The sequence below is a fragment of the Salvelinus alpinus genome, chromosome 16, assembly GCF_045679555.1.
Source record: "Salvelinus alpinus chromosome 16, SLU_Salpinus.1, whole genome shotgun sequence".
Lineage (NCBI taxonomy): Eukaryota > Metazoa > Chordata > Actinopteri > Salmoniformes > Salmonidae > Salvelinus > Salvelinus alpinus.
In genome coordinates, this window is record NC_092101.1 from 52,939,214 (window position 1) to 52,958,936 (window position 19,723).

Here is a 19,723-nt window from a genome sequence, read left to right on the forward strand (position 1 = left end):
GACCTCAAAGTTATTTGGTGCTATGTTTTCATGTTAACTGTACGGTGTCCCTCTGACGTCTGTCTGTGTGTCACCAGAAAAGAGAAGGGTTCTGTCAACTCCTTCAGCAGATGAAGAACAAACACTCAGACAAGCCTGAGCCAGATATGATCACTGTGTTTGTTGGCACCTGGAATATGGGTAAAATGGCCGCCTTCAATGTTTACCTTTACCTAGAATACATAGAACGTTTTACATAGTGTTATAGTTGGTTTCTAATAAAATACTCTATTGGGGTGATTCCACACCAGCGTGGGCCGAAAATGTTTTTTGTGGAGGGAAGATATTTAATATGCTTTTACATTTGTATCACAAACCATTTTTGGGGGGAAAATCCTGATGAAACTGGTCATTTGAAGCTACACGCTTCCTGTAAGACCCGATAGAATGGTAAAGAGGGAGGAGTCTATTGTGTCCGGAAGCAACTTCACCATTCATTTTCTATTTTCAGGGTTCACTCAAACATCACTGGAAGATTCGTTTTACAGCTGATCTCGGGATTGTACTTTATATCGATTCATTGTCCTTATTAAATATAAATAATCTGACGTATTCGTTTCAGTCTCTGAATTGTTAAATCAAACTTTTTTTGCCACCAACTCCTGAAGTCAGGGTATAAAAACGACATTATGTCTCCAGCATGGGCGCACAGCCACTAGGCCCGAGCTCGTTTTCCCTTGGCTAAACTAGCTGGCTAGCTGAACTATGCTAGTTTTCGTCCTCATTGCCAAACTTCCTCATTACTGCACCCTCAATTTCAAAACTCCTTTGCTAGTTATACAATCATGTAACTAAGACATTTGCTGTAAAGAAACTTGAAAATGATTGATTGTTTTATTGTTTTGTTGAATCGTCATGACTTGTTCGAGATATCTGTTCGTAAGACGACGGTGGCGAAGGATATCATTGCTAGTTAACGCCGATCCAAGTTCAGTCTTGAGATCCACCCACGCCATTGACGTAGGATTAGCCGGACACTTAGGACTGGTCTTGGAACTGTGAAAACGGGCATCCTCTCCCCGCTAGGCTCTATGGGATAGAGAACACCATAAGGAGTATAATGACTCTTAAAATGTTGTCTGTATCAATTACGCTTCACAGATCATAGGGTCTATTTTTTGTGAAACAAATGTAAAAAAAATCATGTCAAACATCCTTCCTCACAATTAAGTTTCTATGTGAGAATTGTCAGAACAATCTCGGATACCCCAAAAATATTTTTGGGGCCACGCTGGGATGGAATCGCCAGATTGATCAATATCGTTATTGCTGTTTTTTAACTCAGTGGATAATTGTTTTGCTGAATGACTCAACAACTAGCTACACATTTCCTAATTGAAATAAAAAAATATATTTGATTGATTGACTGATTTATCATTATCTCTCCCAAGGGAACGCCAGTCCCCCCCACAGCATAGCATCCTGGTTCCAGTGTAAGGGTCAGGGCAAGACCAGGGACGACACGGCCGATCACATTCCTCATGACATCTATGTGATCGGGACTCAGGAAGATCCCCTCGGGGAGAAGGAGTGGATAGACACACTGAAGAGTGCCTTGAGAGGAACCACCAACATCAGCTTCAAACAAGTCAGTCACTATCTCAATTAGTATTTTCATGATTCCTTGCACCAATTGGAGGAGAAGGCCTGAGGGGAGGGACCTTGGATCTTCTCCTCCAGTACGGTTGAGGAGGCAAGAGATAGGAGTTGAGGAATCGAGGGAAGAGGATTTGAGATAGGGCCAGTGTCTCAGTCTCAACACTCAGAGCCAGTGTCTCAGTCTCAACACTCAGAGCCGGTGTCTCAGTCTCAACACTCAGAGCCGGTGTCTCAGTCTCAACACTCAGAGCCAGCGTCTCAGTCTCAACACTCAGAGCCAGTGTCTCAGTCTCAACACCCAGAGACGGTGTCTCAGTCTCAACACTCAGAGCCGGTGTCTCAGTCTCAACACTCAGGGCCAGTGTCTCAGTCTCAACACTCAGGGCCAGTGTCTCAGTCTCAACACTCAGGGCCAGTGTCTCAGTCTCAACACTCAGAGCCGGTGTCTCAGTCTCAACACTCAGAGCCAGTGTTTCAGTCTCAACACTCAGAGCCGGTGTCTCAGTCTCAACACTCAGAGCCAGTGTTTCAGTCTCAACACTCAGAGCCGGTGTCTCAGTCTCAACACTCAGGGCCAGTGTCTCAGTCTCAACACTCAGGGCCAGTGTCTCAGTCTCAACACTCAGGGCCAGTGTCTCAGTCTCAACACTCAGAGCCGGTGTCTCAGTCTCAACACTCAGGGCCAGTGTCTCAGTCTCAACACTCAGGGCCAGTGTCTCAGTCTCAACACTCAGAGCCGGTGTCTCAGTCTCAACACTCAGGGCCAGTGTCTCAGTCTCAACACTCAGGGCCAGTGACTCAGTCTCAACACCCAGAGCCAGTTTCCCAGACATACAGTATATGAAGCCTGGACCTGAACTAAAGAGCACTTTCAATAGAGATTCTCCATGGAGCAAGATTTTCAGTGTAGGACAAGGCTTAATCTGAGTCCAGGAAACCCACCCTTAAAGTACAGTTGCTTGTATCTCCTTATTCCTACACCGGTTTGAGGTTGGGTTACATTACAAATGACAGTGGCCCGTTTAAATATAGTTTGTCAGATTGTAATAGAGTTGACCATTAAGAAATGGTCAAGGTATCATTATTATGTGTTTTAATTTTGTTCAGATAGCCACCCAGACCCTATGGAACATCCGGATCGTTGTGCTAGCCAAGCCTGAGCACGAGAACAGAATCTCACACATCTTCTCAGACAGCGTCAAGACAGGGATCGCCAACGCTTTGGGTAAGTTCGATCAACTCACTGCAGTCCCATCAGCTCACTGCAGTCCCATCAGCTCACTGCAGTCCCATCAACTCACTGCAGTCCCATCAGCTCACTGCAGTCCCATCAGCTCACTGCAGTCCCATCAACTCACTGCAGTCCCATCAACTCACTGCAGTCCCATCAGCTCACTGCAGTCCCATCAACTCACTGCAGTCCCATCAGCTCACTGCAGTCCCATCAGCTCACTGCAGTCCCATCAACTCACTGCAGTCCCATCAGCTCACTGCAGTCCCATCAGCTCACTGCAGTCCCATCAACTCACTGCAGTCCCATCAGCTCACTGCAGTCCCATCAGCTCACTGCAGTCCCATCAACTCACTGCAGTCCCATCAACTCACTGCAGTCCCATCAACTCACTGCAGTCCCATCAGCTCACTGCAGTCCCATCAGCTCACTGCAGTCCCATCAGCTCACTGCAGTCCCATCAGCTCACTGCAGTCCCATCAGCTCACTGCAGTCCCATCAGCTCACTGCAGTCCCATCAACTCACTGCAGTCCCATCAGCTCACTGTTAAAAAGCTTGCTAAATGCAGAATACTTTTTTTTTTTTTGTCCAGGACTAACCTTAATCTGTGTCCGGGAAACGGGCCCTTTGATCAAAGATACATCCGTCCATTTATTTTTGTTTTTCCAGGAAATAAGGGAGCAGTGGGTGTTTCCTTCATGTTCAACGGAACTTCCTTTGGCTTCGTTAACAGTCACCTGACCTCAGGCAGTGAGAAGAAGATCAGGTGAGCTGCAGGGACCAAAAAAAATAATGGTTGAATTTTTTTTTCTCCAGAATATAAAAATCCTAAAGCATACCGAATGGTTGTGTCAAATGTAGACAATTTCCATGTTTTCCCAGAACTCAGACCCCCTAGGAACCAGATTGCATTGAAAGCTAAATGGCGCTAAATTAAAAAAGTGTATTAATTTCACAGACATAATCTCAGTAGGTACAGAGATTTGGGATTTAAAATGACCAAATTAATACAGACCATTTAAATGTGGTATATGTCTGACCAGACCTCCTCTCAATTGTCTTGCATTTGAGTAATACATGGGAAGATTTAATAAAATGTAAAAAAAAGTATTCCGCTGGCACAATATCAGTACATTTAACATCTCCTCAAAATGTATATAAACTCTTAGGAGCTTTGTTTTGTTTATGCTCCAGTATTGTTTAAAATGTCTGTTATTTGTGGTCTGTCTGCTCTATTTCCTGAGTAGGCTTTAAAAAAAAAACTAGAGTCTATTGACGCATCGGTGCTTCAATGTTTGTTTACACGGGCTGCGTCTCAATCCACATCCGCGGTGGAAAGTGGCAGAGCTACGGCGCTGTTTGTCAAACCAGTAGACATCCCAAAAAATAGGTATTCTCAGGAAAACTTCTGTAGTATCTGAACTAATCTGACCACTCTATAGAAAGGGGAGACTCTCGTGAACACGATGGTGTTCTACGTTTTGCTCTTTGACCCCCCCCCCCCCCCCCTCCCACAAGCCCCACGAGACTTGTCTGAAGTCGATAATGCTGATATGCCAATGTTAGTCTGTAGCATTTGAACCGTTTGGGTAACAAACTATTATGACGCCACTGTGGAAAGGATAGACCCTCACGGACAAGATGCTGCTCTCTGTTTTGCTCTACGAACGTCCACAAGCGGCATGGAATTCGTCTAAATCTAACTCGTACAAATGAATGGAATTATTTTATGTTCGTTTCTGTTTGATGAATAGAGAAACACAAAGATACAAGTCTGAATATTGCAACAACAAAAAAATAGCTAAACGTGAGGACAGAAAACTTCATATCTCAACTTGAAACAAAACATTTAATTCCTCAACCTTTGTTCTCTTGCCAGACGCAACCAGAATTACATCAGCATCCTACGCTTTCTTAATCTTGGAGATAAGAAACTGAATCCTTTTGACATCACACATCGATTCACTCATCTGTTCTGGTTTGGGGATCTGAATTATCGAATCGAACTGCCATCCACAGTAAGTTATACTTAGTTTAGCAGTTAGTTACCATTGGATGGGCAGATTGTATTGTAGCTAATTCGGGGGGGTAGCCTGACCGGGACTCAAACCTGGGTCCAGCGGCGGGTCAACCCGAACACATTAACCGTTACTCCAAGAGATCCGGACCTTTTGACGAGTTTGTGTTGGGTTAAGGTTGCTACAGTATCAACAACTCTCAACTTAGTCTTCTCTTACTGAGATCATGACAGTATTACAAAAACTGGAGATCATATTGAGAGGAATTCATGTCAGTAGCTAGGTTTCCATCCAATTAGTGACAGATTTTCATACAAATATTCTACAATCGGCATAAAAACAATAATGATGTTTATTTTTCCCACCTGTTGCAGGTAAAGGGCTATGCGTGGTGACAGAGTGCACATAAAAACACAGTTTTGCGGTTAAATTCCCATGTACCGAATATATATTTACTTTACTCGCATGAAAAGGTTGGATGGAAACCTGCTTTGTGTAATAGTGTCAAGTGTAACCAACAAATGATTTCTGTCAACGTGCTTCTCGAATGTGTTAAGAAATAGAGAACCAGTTGTCTGGTTAGCAGAACGTGGAGGACAAGACCGCCTGGTGCATGAAACAGTGGATCCTATCCTAAATGGCTCCCTTATCTGGTGCACTACTTTTGACACTATGCATCCTAATTGGCGCCCTTATCTGGTGCACTACTTTTGACACTATGCATCCTAATTGGCGCCCTTATCTGGTGCACTACTTTTAACCCGTGCCCTGGTCAAAAGTACCCGTAATAGGGTGCCATTTGGGACACAAGAGCCAGCATGCAGTTCCTATTCCCTATCCTAAATGGCTCCCTTATCTGGTGCACTACTTTTGACACTATGCATCCTAATTGGCGCCCTTATCTGGTGCACTACTTTTGACACTATGCATCCTAATTGGCGCCCTTATCTGGTGCACTACTTTTAACCCGTGCCCTGGTCAAAAGTACCCGTAATAGGGTGCCATTTGGGACACAAGAGCCAGCATGCAGTTCCTATTCCCTATTTATCTGTTAGCGACCAAGTCAGGTGAAAAAAGAGACAGTGGTGTGCTGATGACGTCACCGGGCAGGAAAAAGAGAAACAGCTACTTTGCATTGTGTTCCCTTAACAGGAAGCAGAGAGCATTGTGACCAAGATCAAACAGCAACAGTACCAGGAACTGCTGTGTAGAGACCAGCTCACCATTGAGAAAGGAGAAGAGAAGGTGTTTCTACACTATGGTAAGACAAGGTCATACATTTCCATACAAAATCAACAGTGAAAGAGTCAGTACACATCTATAGTATGTTGGTATTGTAGGCTGAGCAGCCATTACACTATTTTACACTATCAAGTGTCAACATTTTAAAGGGTGCAGTGCAGTCAAAAACTAGATTTTACCTATGTTTTATATATATATATTTCTACATTATGAGATTGGATTTTTTTTTTTGTGAAATTGTGAAAATTATGATAATGCACTTTTAGTGTAAGAGCTGTTTGAAAAGACAGGGGGTATACGTTAATAGACTAATAACAAAGATAGTTTGCCCTCCTCTCTGCCAATAACAGCTGGTTTTCAGGTTACTGTCACGCCCTGACCTTAGAGATCCCTATTATTCTCTATGTTTGGTTAGGTCAGGGTGTGACTCGGGTGGGAAAATCTATGTTTTCTATTTCTTTGTTTTTGGCCGTGTGTGTTTCCCAATCAGAGGCAGCTGTCTATCGTTGTCTCTGATTGGGGATCACATATAAGTTGTCATTTCCCTTTTGGGTTTTGTGGGATCTTGTTTTCTGTTTAGTGTTTTTCGCCTGACAGAACTGTGCGTTTTCGTTTTTGATTTTGTTGTTTTTCCCGATGTCATCAATACAATTACGATGTACGTCTACCACGCTGCGCGTTGGTCTCCTTCTCCCAACGAGAGCCGTTACAGTTACACATCCCTCCCGTTAGGCTCCTCCTCCTCTCTCAGACCACTCCCAGACAGTCCAGGCTACATTGTTTGCTTGAGAAACTGCAATTTGCTAAGAAGCCATTTTTGTTTAGTTTTGTCTAATTTTTCATTAAAAACAATCACAGTAAGGTACTTAATTATTACCCAGAAATTATTTCTTATTGAGATAATAAAAAAAAAACAGGTGCATTGGACCTTTTAATAAAACCACCTAGTCCAAGTCTTATGTTATTCTCATTGAAATGTAGATTCAACAACATGACACACAAACAGAAAAAATGTGAATACTAACGGCGACGGCGAATAACTATAAACTATCACAATAAAGAAAGTCATACACTCCATGTAAACTCAGCAAAATAAGAAACGTCCTCTCACTGTCAACTGCGTTTATTTTCAGCAAACTTAACATGTGTAAATATTTTTATGAACATAACAAGATTCAATAACTGTGACATAAACTGAACAAGTTCCACAGACATGAAATTGAATAATGTGTCCCTGAACAAAAGGGTGGGTCAAAATCAAAAGTAACAGTCAGTATCTGGTGTGGCCACCAGCTGCATTAAGTACTGCAGTGCATCTCCTCCTCATGGACTGCACCAGATTTGCCAGTTCTTGCTGTGAGATGTTACCCCACTCTTCCACCAAGGCACATGCAAGTTCCCGGATATTTCTGGGGGGAATGGCCCTAGCCCTCACCCTCCGATCCAACAGGTCCCAGACGTGCTCAATGGGATTGAGATCCAGGCTCTTTGCTGGCCATGGCAGAACACTGACATTCCTGTCTTGCAGGAAATCACGCACAGAACGAGCAGTATGGCTGGTGACATTGTCATGCTGGAGGGTCATGTCAGGATGAGCCTGCAGGAAGGGTACCACATGAGGGAGGAGGATGTCTTCCCTGTAACGCACAGCGTTGAAATTGCCTGCAATGACAACAAGCTCAGTCCGATGAGGCTGTGACACACAGCCCCAGACCATGATGGACCCTCCACCTCCAAATCGATCCCGCTCCAGAGTACAGGCCTCGGTGTAACGCTCATTCCTTCGTTAAAGGCAAATCCGACCATCACCTCTGGTGAGACAAAACCGCGACTCGTCAGTGAAGAGCACTTTTTGCCAGTCCTGTCTGGTCCAGCGACGGTGGGTTTGTGCCCATAGGCGACGTTGTTGCCTGTGATGTCTGGTGAGGACCTGCCTTACAACAGGCCTACAAGCCCTCAGTCCAGCCTCTCTCAGCCTGTTACGGACAGTCTGAGTACTGATGGAGGGATTGTGTGTTCCTGGTGTAACTCGGGCAGTTGTTGTTGCCATCCTGTACCTGTCCCACAGGTGTGATGTTCGGATGTACCGATCCTGTGCAGGTGTTGTTACACGTGGTCTGCCACTGCGAGGACGATCAGCTGTCCGTCCTGTCTCCCTGTAGTGCTGTCTTAGGTGTCTCACAGTACGAACATTGCAATTTATTGCCCTGGCCACATCTGCAGTCCTCATGCCTCCTTGCAGCATGCCTAAGGCACGTTCACGCAGCTGAGCAGGGACCCTGGGCATCTTTCTTTTGGTGTTTTTCAGAGTCAGTTGAATGGTCTCTTTAGTGTCCTAAGTTTTCATAACTGTGACCTTAATTGCCTACCGTCTGTAAGCTGTTAGTGTCTTAACAACCGTTCCACAGGTGCATGTTCATTAATTGTTTATGGTTCATTGAACAAGCATGGGAAACAGTGTTTAAACCCTTTACAATAAAGATCTGTGAAGTTATTTGCATTTTTCGACTCAGGACAGGGTCCTGAAAAAGGTCTGTTTCTTTATAAACTCCCAGCAATTTAATGGTTATTTACCAACGTTTCGGCATCACTTCCTCATTGAAATGTGCAAAATTAAGCCTTGGAGACCACAACCTATCTTGACCTTTGATACATTTATTGTTTCATTTCATCTCCCCACAGATGAGGAGGAGATCACATTCGCGCCCACGTATCGTTTCGAGAGAGACACACGAGAGAGATATGCCTACACCAAAGCCAAAGCCACAGGGGTAGGTTTACTGTGTTTTCTCAGATCCAACACTGGGCACACCGCATCATTTTAACATGGAAATGTGGGTAATATTTGGTTAAGAAGTGGCTCAATGAGACTGCTAGAAGTTTGTTGAATTCCCAATGTGTTATCACTATGCTTTCAACCATCTACAAGCAGAATCAAATTCCAATGGAAAAACAATGTCTGATTTTTGGGTTTAGGTATCATCACTGAGCTTTCAACCATTTAAAATAAATGTTCAAATGGTGTTATTTTTGTATTTTATTTTATTTATTTCACCTTTATTTAACCAGGTAGGCCAGTTAAGAACAAGTTCTCATTTATAACTGCGACCTGGCCAAGATAAAGCAAAGCAGTGCGACAAAATCAACAACACAGAGTTACACATAAACAAACGTACAGTCAATAACACAATAGAAAAATCTATGTACAGTGTGTGCAAATGTAGAAGAGTAGGGAGGTAAGGCAATAAATATGCCATGGAGGCTAAATAATTACAATTTAGCATTAACACTGGAGTGATAGATGTGCAAGTAGAGATACTGGGGTGCAAAAGAGCAAGAGGATAAGTAACAATATGGGGATGAGGTAGTTGGGTGTGCTATTTACAGATGGTCTTCATCTCATAGCAGAACCAAATGACCTGGATTGCAGGTTGAGATTACATTAAAAGTACACGGTGCAAGTGATCAATGCTGTTGGAGATTCTGTACAGATTATTACAGCGATTGTGAAGATCTCCACAGACCTGCGTGCCATCTTGAACATACCCACTTATGATTACATAAGAACAAATATATAGTTAGGCTACAAGTAACCTCAGAATGTGGCCATGGATGTGTTACTCGTTTTAAAGTTGAATAAAAACTGTTACGTTAGTTTGTAAGATAACCTTATATGTAATATTACAAAAGTAATATTGAATTGTGTTTGGTTGGCAATGCAACCAAATATCCACATTTAAAAGAGATGTATCTAATGCTTGGATGTTTTCATTTTAGCACACTGGTTTAATCCTACATATTATTTGTTAACTTGTCGACAAGTTAATAGGCTATTTACTGTATTTTAAAAGTGATTTGATTGTCAACGCAACCAAATATCAACTTTTGAAGATTTATATTTTGTGCCATTGACTTAATCTGGCTTTATTTCCAGTTTGTCTACAAATTAATAATTGATATGTTGGAGTCTCCATCTAGACTTAAAGAATATGACTAAATCCAATCAGACTTTATTTAAAGTGTATTTAAAGTTCATTTTGATTTAGTCCTATTCTTTATGTTAGATTTGTTGTTAAGATGGAGACGTGAATCTAACATATCAATTATTAATTTGTAGACAAACTGTAATTAAAGCCAGACTAAGTCAGTGGCGCAGATGGAACTATCCAAGCAGAAGATACATCTCCTTGAAATGTTGATATTTGGTTGAGTTGACAACCAAACACAACTCAATAACCAGTTTGTCTACAAATTAATAATTGATAAGTTGGATTCACGTCTCCATCTCAACCAAAAAGAATCTATGTTAAAGAATATGACTAAATCAAATCTAACTTTAAATGCACTGTAAAATAAAGTTTGATTTAGTCCTATTCTTTACTTAGATTTTTTTTATCCAACATATTAGTAATTATTAACTTGTAGAGTCAATTTGAAATCAAGCAAAGCTTGAAACCCTAGGCCCATGTGTACTGTATTGTCTATCTTTAGTTGAAACCTGGAATTAATTGAAACAATAGCTGTTGATGATTTTGCCAATGCTATATAGGCCTGATATATATATATATATATATGACTGATAAACTATGGTTGCATTTTAATTTGTTCTGTTACCCTTTGGAATTACTTTGATAGCAACAGTGAATCCATTTAGTTATTAAGGGATCTCTCAATAATAATTCTCATGATAGCATATTACTAGTAGTCAGGGATAAATATGAAAGCTAAGCAGGGCTGGTCTTAGTTGAAACCCTGGATGAGAGACCAAAGGTATAGTTGTAGATACATCAACTCTCCAGTAGGAGGTGCTGTAGGTAGATCTACTCTCCAGTAGGAGGTGCTGTAGAGAGATCAACTCTCCAGTAGGAGGTGCTGTAGAGAGATCAACTCTCCAGTAGGAGGTGCTGTAGATACATCAACTCTCCAGTAGGAGGTGCTGTAGACAGATCAACTCTCCAGTAGGAGGTGCTGTAATGTAGATAGATCTACTCTCCAGTAGGAGGTGCTGTAGACAGATCAACTCTCCAGTAGGAGGTGCTGTAGATACATCAACTCTCCAGTAGGAGGTGCTGTAGATAGATCAACTCTCCAGTAGGAGGTGCTGTAGGTACATCAACTCTCCAGTAGGAGGTGCTGTAGAGAGATCAACTATCCAGTAGGAGGTGCTGTAGATACATCAACTCTCCAGTAGGAGGTGCTGTAGATAGATCTACTCTCCAGTAGGAGGTGCTGTAGATAGATCTACTCTCCAGTAGGAGGTGCTGTAGATAGATCTACTCTCCAGTAGGAGAGTATTTTAGATACATCAACTCTCCAGTAGGAGGTGCTGTAGATAGATCTACTCTCCAGTAGGAGGTGCTGTAATGTAGTTAGATCAACTCTCCAGTAGGAGGTGCTGTAGATACATCAACTCTCCAGTAGGAGGTGCTGTAGATAGATCCAGTAGGAGGTGCTGCCCAATCTATTATTTTGGTTGATCTGACATATTTCATATAAGTATAATGTTGAAAAATGGTTACAATGATAACCTAATCCTGTGGTTGAAATTTCAGACCTCTAAACACAGTTTATTTACTGTATGCCCTCATACAGTAAATATACATCTGAGAGTACATGATAGGCTTGTAAAGAACATGTTTTTTATTTAACTAGGCAAGTCAGTTAAGAACAAATTTTTATTTACAATGACAGCCTAGGAACATTGGTTTAACTGCCTTGTTCAGGGGCAGAATGACAGATTTTTACCTTGTCAGCTCGGGGATTCGATCTTGCAACCTTTCGGTTAGTAGTCTAACGCTCTGACCACTAGGCTACCCTGCCGCCCCATCTTGCAGTCACAGACACCACAACAGGCTCTCTGAAACCCCTATTTGAAGATACTAGATGCTGAATTTCTGAAATTAAAAGTTCACTATTTACATGTTTCTCCCTCACAGACTAAATACAATCTACCATCATGGTGTGATCGTGTTCTACGGAAGTCCTACCCCTTGGTGCACGTGTTCTGTCAGTCATACGGTGAGACTACTGCGATGATAATTGATCGATTGATTATCATTGCAAATAACCAATTAAATATGTTGTTTCGTTTTAAGCTAATGTTATGACCAATTGTGTCATTTCGCAACCTCTCTTGTAGGGTGCACCAATGACATCCTGACCAGTGACCACTCTCCAGTTTTCTCCACGTTTGAAGTTGGAGTGGCTTCACAGTTTGTCTCCAAGCACGGTACAGTTTCTAACTTCCCTAGACAACTACACCGTACTGGCTGTGTGACTAGACAACTACACCGTACTGGCTGTGTGACTAGACAACTACACCGTACTGGCTGTGTGACTAATGACTGTGATTACACAGTCAGACCAATTCATTTTTATTTTTTTTTATTTTATTTTTTTTACAAATTTCATCAGCTCAGAAAAAAAGATCTGATGAGATTTGTCAAAAAGACCAATTTGTGCGGGGAAAAAAGATCAGAATTGGGCTGCATGTGTAAACACAGCCTATTGTCTCTGACATAACTGACGTTAGAAATTATCTGCCCCCTAAGAAGTTCTTTCTAGTGTTTTCCTAGTCAAACTCTATGGACAAGACGACTGACTTTCATTTAATGGTCTTTTTTTATCTTTCTTTCCAGATCCCAGCAGTGTGTCTCAGGGTGGGATCAAGTTCATGAACTGCATCGCCACCCTCATGACAAAGTCCAAGACCAAATTCTTCATAGAATACCACTCCAGCTGCTTAGAAAGTAAGACTAGGCCTTATTCCATCTGAACACAGGGGTTTATTTTATTTATTTAACTAAGCAAGTCAGTTAAGAACAAATTCTTATGATGAGTTAAGATTTAGGCCTAAATCTTAACTAAATATTGTAATAAATGATGTGGAAATTGAGCAAGTTGAGGAGGCTAAACCTAGCAGTGTGAACTCTGAAGATAGATGGGGGGCAATCAATTCACATATGGTGTCCAGGGCACAGCTGGGGGCTGAGAGGAGTCTATAACAAGCGGCAACGGTGAGAGACTTGATTCTGGAAAGGTGGATTTTAAAAGTAGAAGCTCGAATTGTTTGGGCACAGACCTGGATAGCATGACAGATCTCTGCAGTAGATTGCAACTCCACCTCTTTGGCAGTTCTATCTTGTCGGAAAATGTTGTAGTTGGGGATGGAAGTTTCAGACATTCAGACATGGCTAGGTGATGCAACAGTGTTTTTATTTATTTAACTAGGCAGTTAAGAACAAATTCTTATTTACATGACGGCCCACCTGTAACGGCTGTCCACTCTCTCTTCATAAGAAGAGGTGGAGTAGTGATCGAGCCAAGGCGCAGCGGGTTGAGAACACATAATATTTATTAAAGACAAGACGAAAACGAACTATACTTGATAATGATACAAAATAACAAAACGAAAGTAGACAGACCTGAACGACGAACATACATAAACACGAGAACGCACGAACAGGGAAAAAATAGCCTACATGAAATGAACAAACCGTAACAGTCCCGTATGGTGCGACAAACACTGACACAGGAGACAACCACCCACAAACAAACACTGTGAACAGCCTACCTAAATATGACTCTCAATTAGAGGAACGCCAAACACCTGCCTCCAATTGAGAGCCATACCAGGCAACCCTAAACCAACATAGAAACAGATAACATAGAATGCCCACCCAAACTCACGTCCTGACCAACTAACACACAAAACTAAACAGAAAACAGGTCAGGAACGTGACATAACCCCCCCCTCAAGATGCGTACTCCGAACGCATCACCAAAAAGTCCAGGGGAGGGTCTGGGTGGGCATCTGACCACGGTGGTGGCTTAGGCTCCGGGCGTGGTTCCCACCCCACCATAATCAATCCCCGCTTCCGTATCCTCCCCACAATGACCACCCTCCAAATAACCCCACCTAAATTTAGGGGCAACACCAGAATCAAGGACAACTCTGGGACAAGGTAGCTCAGGACATAGGGATAGCTCAGGACATAGGGATAGCTCAGGACAGAGGGATAGCTTAGGAGAGAGAGGTAGCTCAGGATAAAGAGGTAGCTCAGGATAGAGGGGCAACTCCGGACTGAAGGGCAGCTCCGGACAGAGAGACAGCTCTGGACTGAGGGGCAGTTCTGAATTACTAGCCGCTTCTGGCTGAGGGACAGCTCATGGCTGACTGACGGCTCTGGACGCTCATGGCAGGCTGACGGCTCTGGACGCTCATGGCAGGCTGACGGCTCTGGACGCTCATGGCAGGCTGACGGCTCTGGACGCTCATGGCAGGCTGACGGCTCTGGACGCTCATGGCTGGCTGACGGCTCTGGACGCTCATGGCTGGCTGACGGCTCTGGCTGCTCATGGCTCTCTGACGGCTCTGGCTGCTCATGGCTCGCTGACGGCTCTGGCTGCTCATGGCTCGCTGGCGGCTCTGGCAGATCCTGTCTGGCTGGCGGCTCTGGCAGATCCTGTCTGGCTGGCGGCTCTGGCAGATCCTGTCTGGTTGGCGGCTCTGGCAGATCCTGTCTGGTTGGCGGCTCTGGCAGACCCTGTCTGACGGACGGCTCTAGGGCTCCTGTCTGGCGGGCGGCTCTAGCGGCTCCTGTCTGGCGGGCGGCTCTGTAGGCTCATGGCAGACGGGCGGCTTTGCAGGCTCATGGCAGACGGGCGGCTTTGCAGGCTCATTGCAGACGGGCGGCTCAGACGGCGCTGGGGAGACGGATGGCTCAGATGGCGCTGGGGAGACGGATGGCTCAGATGGCGCTGGGGAGACGGATGGCTCAGATGGCGCTGGGGAGACGGATGGCTCAGATGGCGCTGAGGAGACGGATGGCTCAGATGGCGCTGGGTAGACGGATGGCTCTGGCCGGATAAGGCGCACTGTAGACCTGGTGCGTGGTGCCGGAACTGGAGGCACCGGGCTAAGGACACGCACCTTCATACTAGTGCGGGGAGCAGGGACAGGGCACACTGGACTCTCAAAGCGTACTCTATACCTGGTGCGTGGTACCGGCACTGGTGGCACCGGGCTGAGGGCACGCACCTCAGGACTAGTACGGGGAGAAGTGACAGTGTGTACAGGACTTAGGAGACGCACAGGTGGCTTAGTGCGTGGGGCCGGAACTGGAGGCACCGAACTGGATACACGCACTATAGGGAGAGTGCGTGGAGGAGGAACAGGGCTCTGGAAATGCCCTGGTAGCCTAGTGCGTAGTGTAGGCACTGTAGGTACTAGGCTGGGGCGGGGAGGTGGCACCGGAAATACCGGACCGTGCAGGCGTACTGGCTCTCTTGAGCATTGAGCCTGCCCAACCTTACCTGGTTGAATGCTCCCGGTCGCCCGCCCAGTGCGGGGAGGTGGAATAACCCGCACCGGGCTGTGTAGGCGAACCGGGGAAACCATGCGTAAGGCAGGTGCCATGTATGCCGGCCCGAGGAGACGCACTGGAGACCAGACGCGTTGAGCCGGCCTCATGACACCTGGCTCAATGCCCAATCTAGCCCTACCAGTGCGGGGAGGTGGAATAACCCGCACCGGGCTATGCACACGTACAGGAGACACCGTGCGCTCTACTGCGTAACACGGTGTCTGCCCGTACTCCCGCTCTCCACGGTTAGCCTGGGAAGTGGGCGCAGGTCTCCTACCTGCCCTAGGCCCACTACCCCTTAGCCCCCCCCAAGAAATTTTTGGGAGTTACTCACGGGCTTTTCGGGCTTCCGTGCAAGACGCGTCCCCTCATAACGCCGGTTCCTCTCTCTATTTTCCTCCGCTCTCCGAGCTGCCTCCAGCCGTTCCCATGGACGGTGATTTACTTTAGCCCATGGTCCTTCTCCGTTAAATATTTGCTCCCAACTCCACAAGTCCTGTATACTTGCCCGTTGCTCCAAATTACGCTGCTTGGCTCTGGATTGGTGGGTGGTTCTGTAACGGCGGTCCTCCTCCTCTTCATCCGAAGAGGAGGAGCAGGGATTGAACCAAGGTGCAGCGCGTTGAAATGACATGAATGATTTATTAAATAAACAAAACGAACAAACACGAAAACGAACTATACTTGAAAATGATACAAAATAACAAAACGAAAGTAGACAGACCTGAACAACGAACTTACATACAACGTGAAGAACGAAATGAACAGGAACAGACTACATGAAATGAACAAACCGTAAACAGTCCCGTATGGTGCAAACATCGACACAGACACAGGAGACAACCACCCACAAACAAACACTGTGAACAGCCTACCTAAATATGACTCTCAATTAGAGGAACGCCAAACACCTGCCTCCAATTGAGAGCCATACCAGGCAACCCTAAACCAACATAGAAACAGATAACATAGAATGCCCACCCAAACTCACGTCCTGACCAACTAACACACAAAACTAAACAGAAAACAGGTCAGGAACGTGACACCACCAAAAGGCAAAAGGCCTCCTGTGGGGACGGGGGCTGGGAATAAAAATAAATAAAATAAAAAATATAGGACAAAACACACATCCCGACAAGAGAGACAACACAACACCACATAAAGAGAGACCTAAGACAACAACATAGCATGGCAGCAACAGTAGCTAAGATGGGGAGAGGTCTGTCCACAATAAAGCACTGCTCTACCTTCTTAACAACAATATCAACAAGGCAGGTCCTATAGGCCCTAGTTTTGTTGCACCTGGACTACTGCCCAGTAATGTGGTCAGGTGCCACAAAGAGGGACTTGGGAAAATTACAACTGGCCCAGAACAGGGCAGCACGTCTGGCCTTTAAATGTGGATTTCATTCCTGTGCTGATTGTTAATACCCTGGTAGGTTGACTGATAACCTGAACCAGGTTGCAGGCACTGGTTACAGTTTGAAGCTTTTTCTTGAGTGGGCAGCTTGATGAAAGCCAGTCAATATTTAGGTCACCCAGAAAATATACCTCTCTGTTGATATCACATACATTATCAAGCATTTCACACATGTTATCCAGATACTGACTGTAAGCACTTGGTGGTCTATAGCAGCTTCCCACAATAACGGGCTTTAGGTGAGGCATATGAACCTGTAGCCATATTACTTCAACAGTATTTAACATGACATCCTCTCTAATCTTTACAGGAATGTGGTTCTGAATATAGACAGCAACACCACCCCCGTTGGCATTTCTGTCTTTTCGGTAGATGTTATAACCATGTATTGCTACCACTGTATCATCAAAGGTATTATCTAAGTGAGTTTCAGAGATAGAGTCAGAATATGAATCTGTCATCTGTTACTAGCAAGTTATTGACTACATGAAACTTGTTTCTTAGGCTACATATGTCAATATGGGCTATTTTTCTCATTTTTCTGGGATGCTTGATCGTTTTCATTGCTTTACTTGGAAGCTTAGCAGAAGTAGACATGCTCATGTTATTTATGTTTGAGCTGATAGTGCAGGGTGGAGCTGCACACAGTGGACTTCCTGTTCGAACACATCGCAAGTTATGGATTTCATGAACCTCGTTTCTTAGGTTACATATGTTATTGTGGTCCTTTTTTCTTCTCATTTTTCTGTGATTGTTGATTGTTTTCAAAACAATGTATATCAAGAGCTTCAACTGAAATGTAGTCTAACTCACAGTGACTGCACACTAGTTTGGTCCCAGATCTGTTTATCTTTACAAATCCTATTGTTCATTCTCATACCAAACGTGAATTGGTTATATAGCACAAACAGATCTGGGACCAGCATAACTGCAGACATTCTGTCCACAGAATTCGTCAAGAGCTCGGAAGGAGAGAACCAAGATCACTCAGATGGGTCTATCAAAGTTCGGTTTGGAAACCAAGTTGAGGTTTGTTGACGATTAAGTTTTAGTTTTTTTTACACTAGACTAGTTGAGTTTACAATATGGCGTATTTGATGTAATAGAGCTCCTCTCATGTCTTTTTAAAGCTCGTCCCTATCATCTCAGACCCGGAGTATCTGTTGGATCAACACATTCTCCTGTGTGTCAAGTCCACAGACTGTGATGAATCCTATGGTGAGAAAGACAACTGTGATCTGATTGGAGAGACTCGTTGTGAGAATGACACAGACCACATTTGGACTTCAGTAAATACTAGTCTAGGTCTATGAATCATGATCATCTATCTCTGTCATCATCTAGCTCTGTCATCATCTAGCTCTGTCTTCATCTAGCTCTGTCTTCATCTAGCTCTGTCTTCATCTAGCTCTGTCTTCATCCAGCTCTGTCTTCATCTAGCTCTGTCTTCATCTAGCTCTGTCTTCATCTAGCTCTATCTTCATCTAGCTCTGTCTTCATCTAGCTCTGTCTTCATCTAGCTCTATCTTCATCTAGCTCTGTCTTCATCTAGCTCTGTCTTCATCTAGCTCTATCTTCATCTAGCTCTGTCTTCATCCAGCTCTGTCTTCATCCAGCTCTGTCTTCATCTAGCTCTGTCTTCATCTAGCTCTATCTTCATCTAGCTCTGTCTTCATCTAGCTCTGTCTTCATCTAGCTCTATCTTCATCTAGCTCTATCTTCATCTAGCTCTGTCTTCATCTAGCTCTGTCTTCATCTAGCTCTGCCTTCATCCAGCTCTATCTTCATCCAGCTCTGTCTTCATCTAGCTCTGTCTTCATCTAGCTCTGTCTTCATCTAGCTCTGTCTTCATCCAGCTCTGTCTTCATCCAGCTCTGTCTTCATCCAGCTCTGTCTTCATCCAGCTCTATCTTCATCTAGCTCTGTCTTCATCTAGCTCTATCTTCATCTAGCTCTATCTTCATCTAGCTCTGTCTTCATCTAGCTCTGTCTTCATCTAGCTCTGCCTTCATCCAGCTCTATCTTCATCCAGCTCTGTCTTCATCTAGCTCTGTCTTCATCTAGCTCTATCTTCATCTAGCTCTGTCTTCATCCAGCTCTGTCTTCATCTAGCTCTGTCTTCATCTAGCTCTGTCTTCATCCAGCTCTGTCTTCATCTAGCTCTGTCTTCATCTAGCTCTGCCTTCATCTAGCTCTGTCTTCATCTAGCTCTGTCTTCATCTAGCTCTGCCTTCATCTAGCTCTGTCTTCATCTAGCTCTGCCTTCATCTAGCTCTGTCTTCATCCAGCTCTGTCTTCATCCAGCTCTGTCTTCATCTAGCTCTGTCTTCATCTAGCTCTATCTTCATCTAGCTCTGTCTTCATCTAGCTCTGCCTTCATCTAGCTCTATCTTCATCTAGCTCTGTCTTCATCTAGCTCTATCTTCATCTAGCTCTGTCTTCATCTAGCTCTGCCTTCATCCAGCTTTGTCTTCATCTATCTCTGTCTTCATCTAGCTCTGTCTTCATCTAGCTCTGTCAGAGAGTAAAATAGTATTTTCTAATCCTCCTCTTTCATCCTCCTCCTCATCTTCCTTCTTCTCCTCCTCTTCCTCCTGCTCCTCCTCCCTGACATGGTGTCATCCTTACAGGAGAGGGCTGTGTGGCTCTGCGAGCAGCGGAGTCCTCCTACACAGATTTCCACATCACATTGACGCATCACGGCGAGCGGACGGGCACCCTGACGGGAGGTGTACAGTTACGAACCTCAGAAGGCAAACAGACTGAGAAGTTATACGGTGAGGCTGACAACCAATGAAATTATAACAG

General features: G+C 44.3%; 1 protein-coding gene across 4 annotated transcripts in view; it reads left to right on the top strand.

Annotated features, from left to right (window-relative positions):
• The window catches only part of LOC139541683 (phosphatidylinositol 3,4,5-trisphosphate 5-phosphatase 1-like), a 39,919-nt gene that overhangs the window by 14,151 nt on the left and 6,045 nt on the right, over positions 1 to 19,723 (top strand). For all 4 annotated transcript variants that reach the window (XR_011668389.1, XM_071346615.1, XM_071346614.1 and 1 more), the window contains 13 exons: positions 78 to 180; positions 1,431 to 1,627; positions 2,746 to 2,863; positions 3,540 to 3,636; positions 4,750 to 4,888; positions 6,041 to 6,149; positions 8,813 to 8,901; positions 12,067 to 12,148; positions 12,270 to 12,359; positions 12,769 to 12,879; positions 17,865 to 17,944; positions 18,046 to 18,133; positions 19,546 to 19,692. Coding sequence is in view for 3 of the 4 variants with exons in the window: in XM_071346615.1 (XP_071202716.1) it covers positions 78 to 180; positions 1,431 to 1,627; positions 2,746 to 2,863; positions 3,540 to 3,636; positions 4,750 to 4,888; positions 6,041 to 6,149; positions 8,813 to 8,901; positions 12,067 to 12,148; positions 12,270 to 12,359; positions 12,769 to 12,879; positions 17,865 to 17,944; positions 18,046 to 18,133; positions 19,546 to 19,692 (1,450 nt within the window). In the remaining variant the exon portion in view is untranslated. The remainder of the gene's footprint in view (positions 1 to 77; positions 181 to 1,430; positions 1,628 to 2,745; positions 2,864 to 3,539; positions 3,637 to 4,749; positions 4,889 to 6,040; positions 6,150 to 8,812; positions 8,902 to 12,066; positions 12,149 to 12,269; positions 12,360 to 12,768; positions 12,880 to 17,864; positions 17,945 to 18,045; positions 18,134 to 19,545; positions 19,693 to 19,723) is intronic.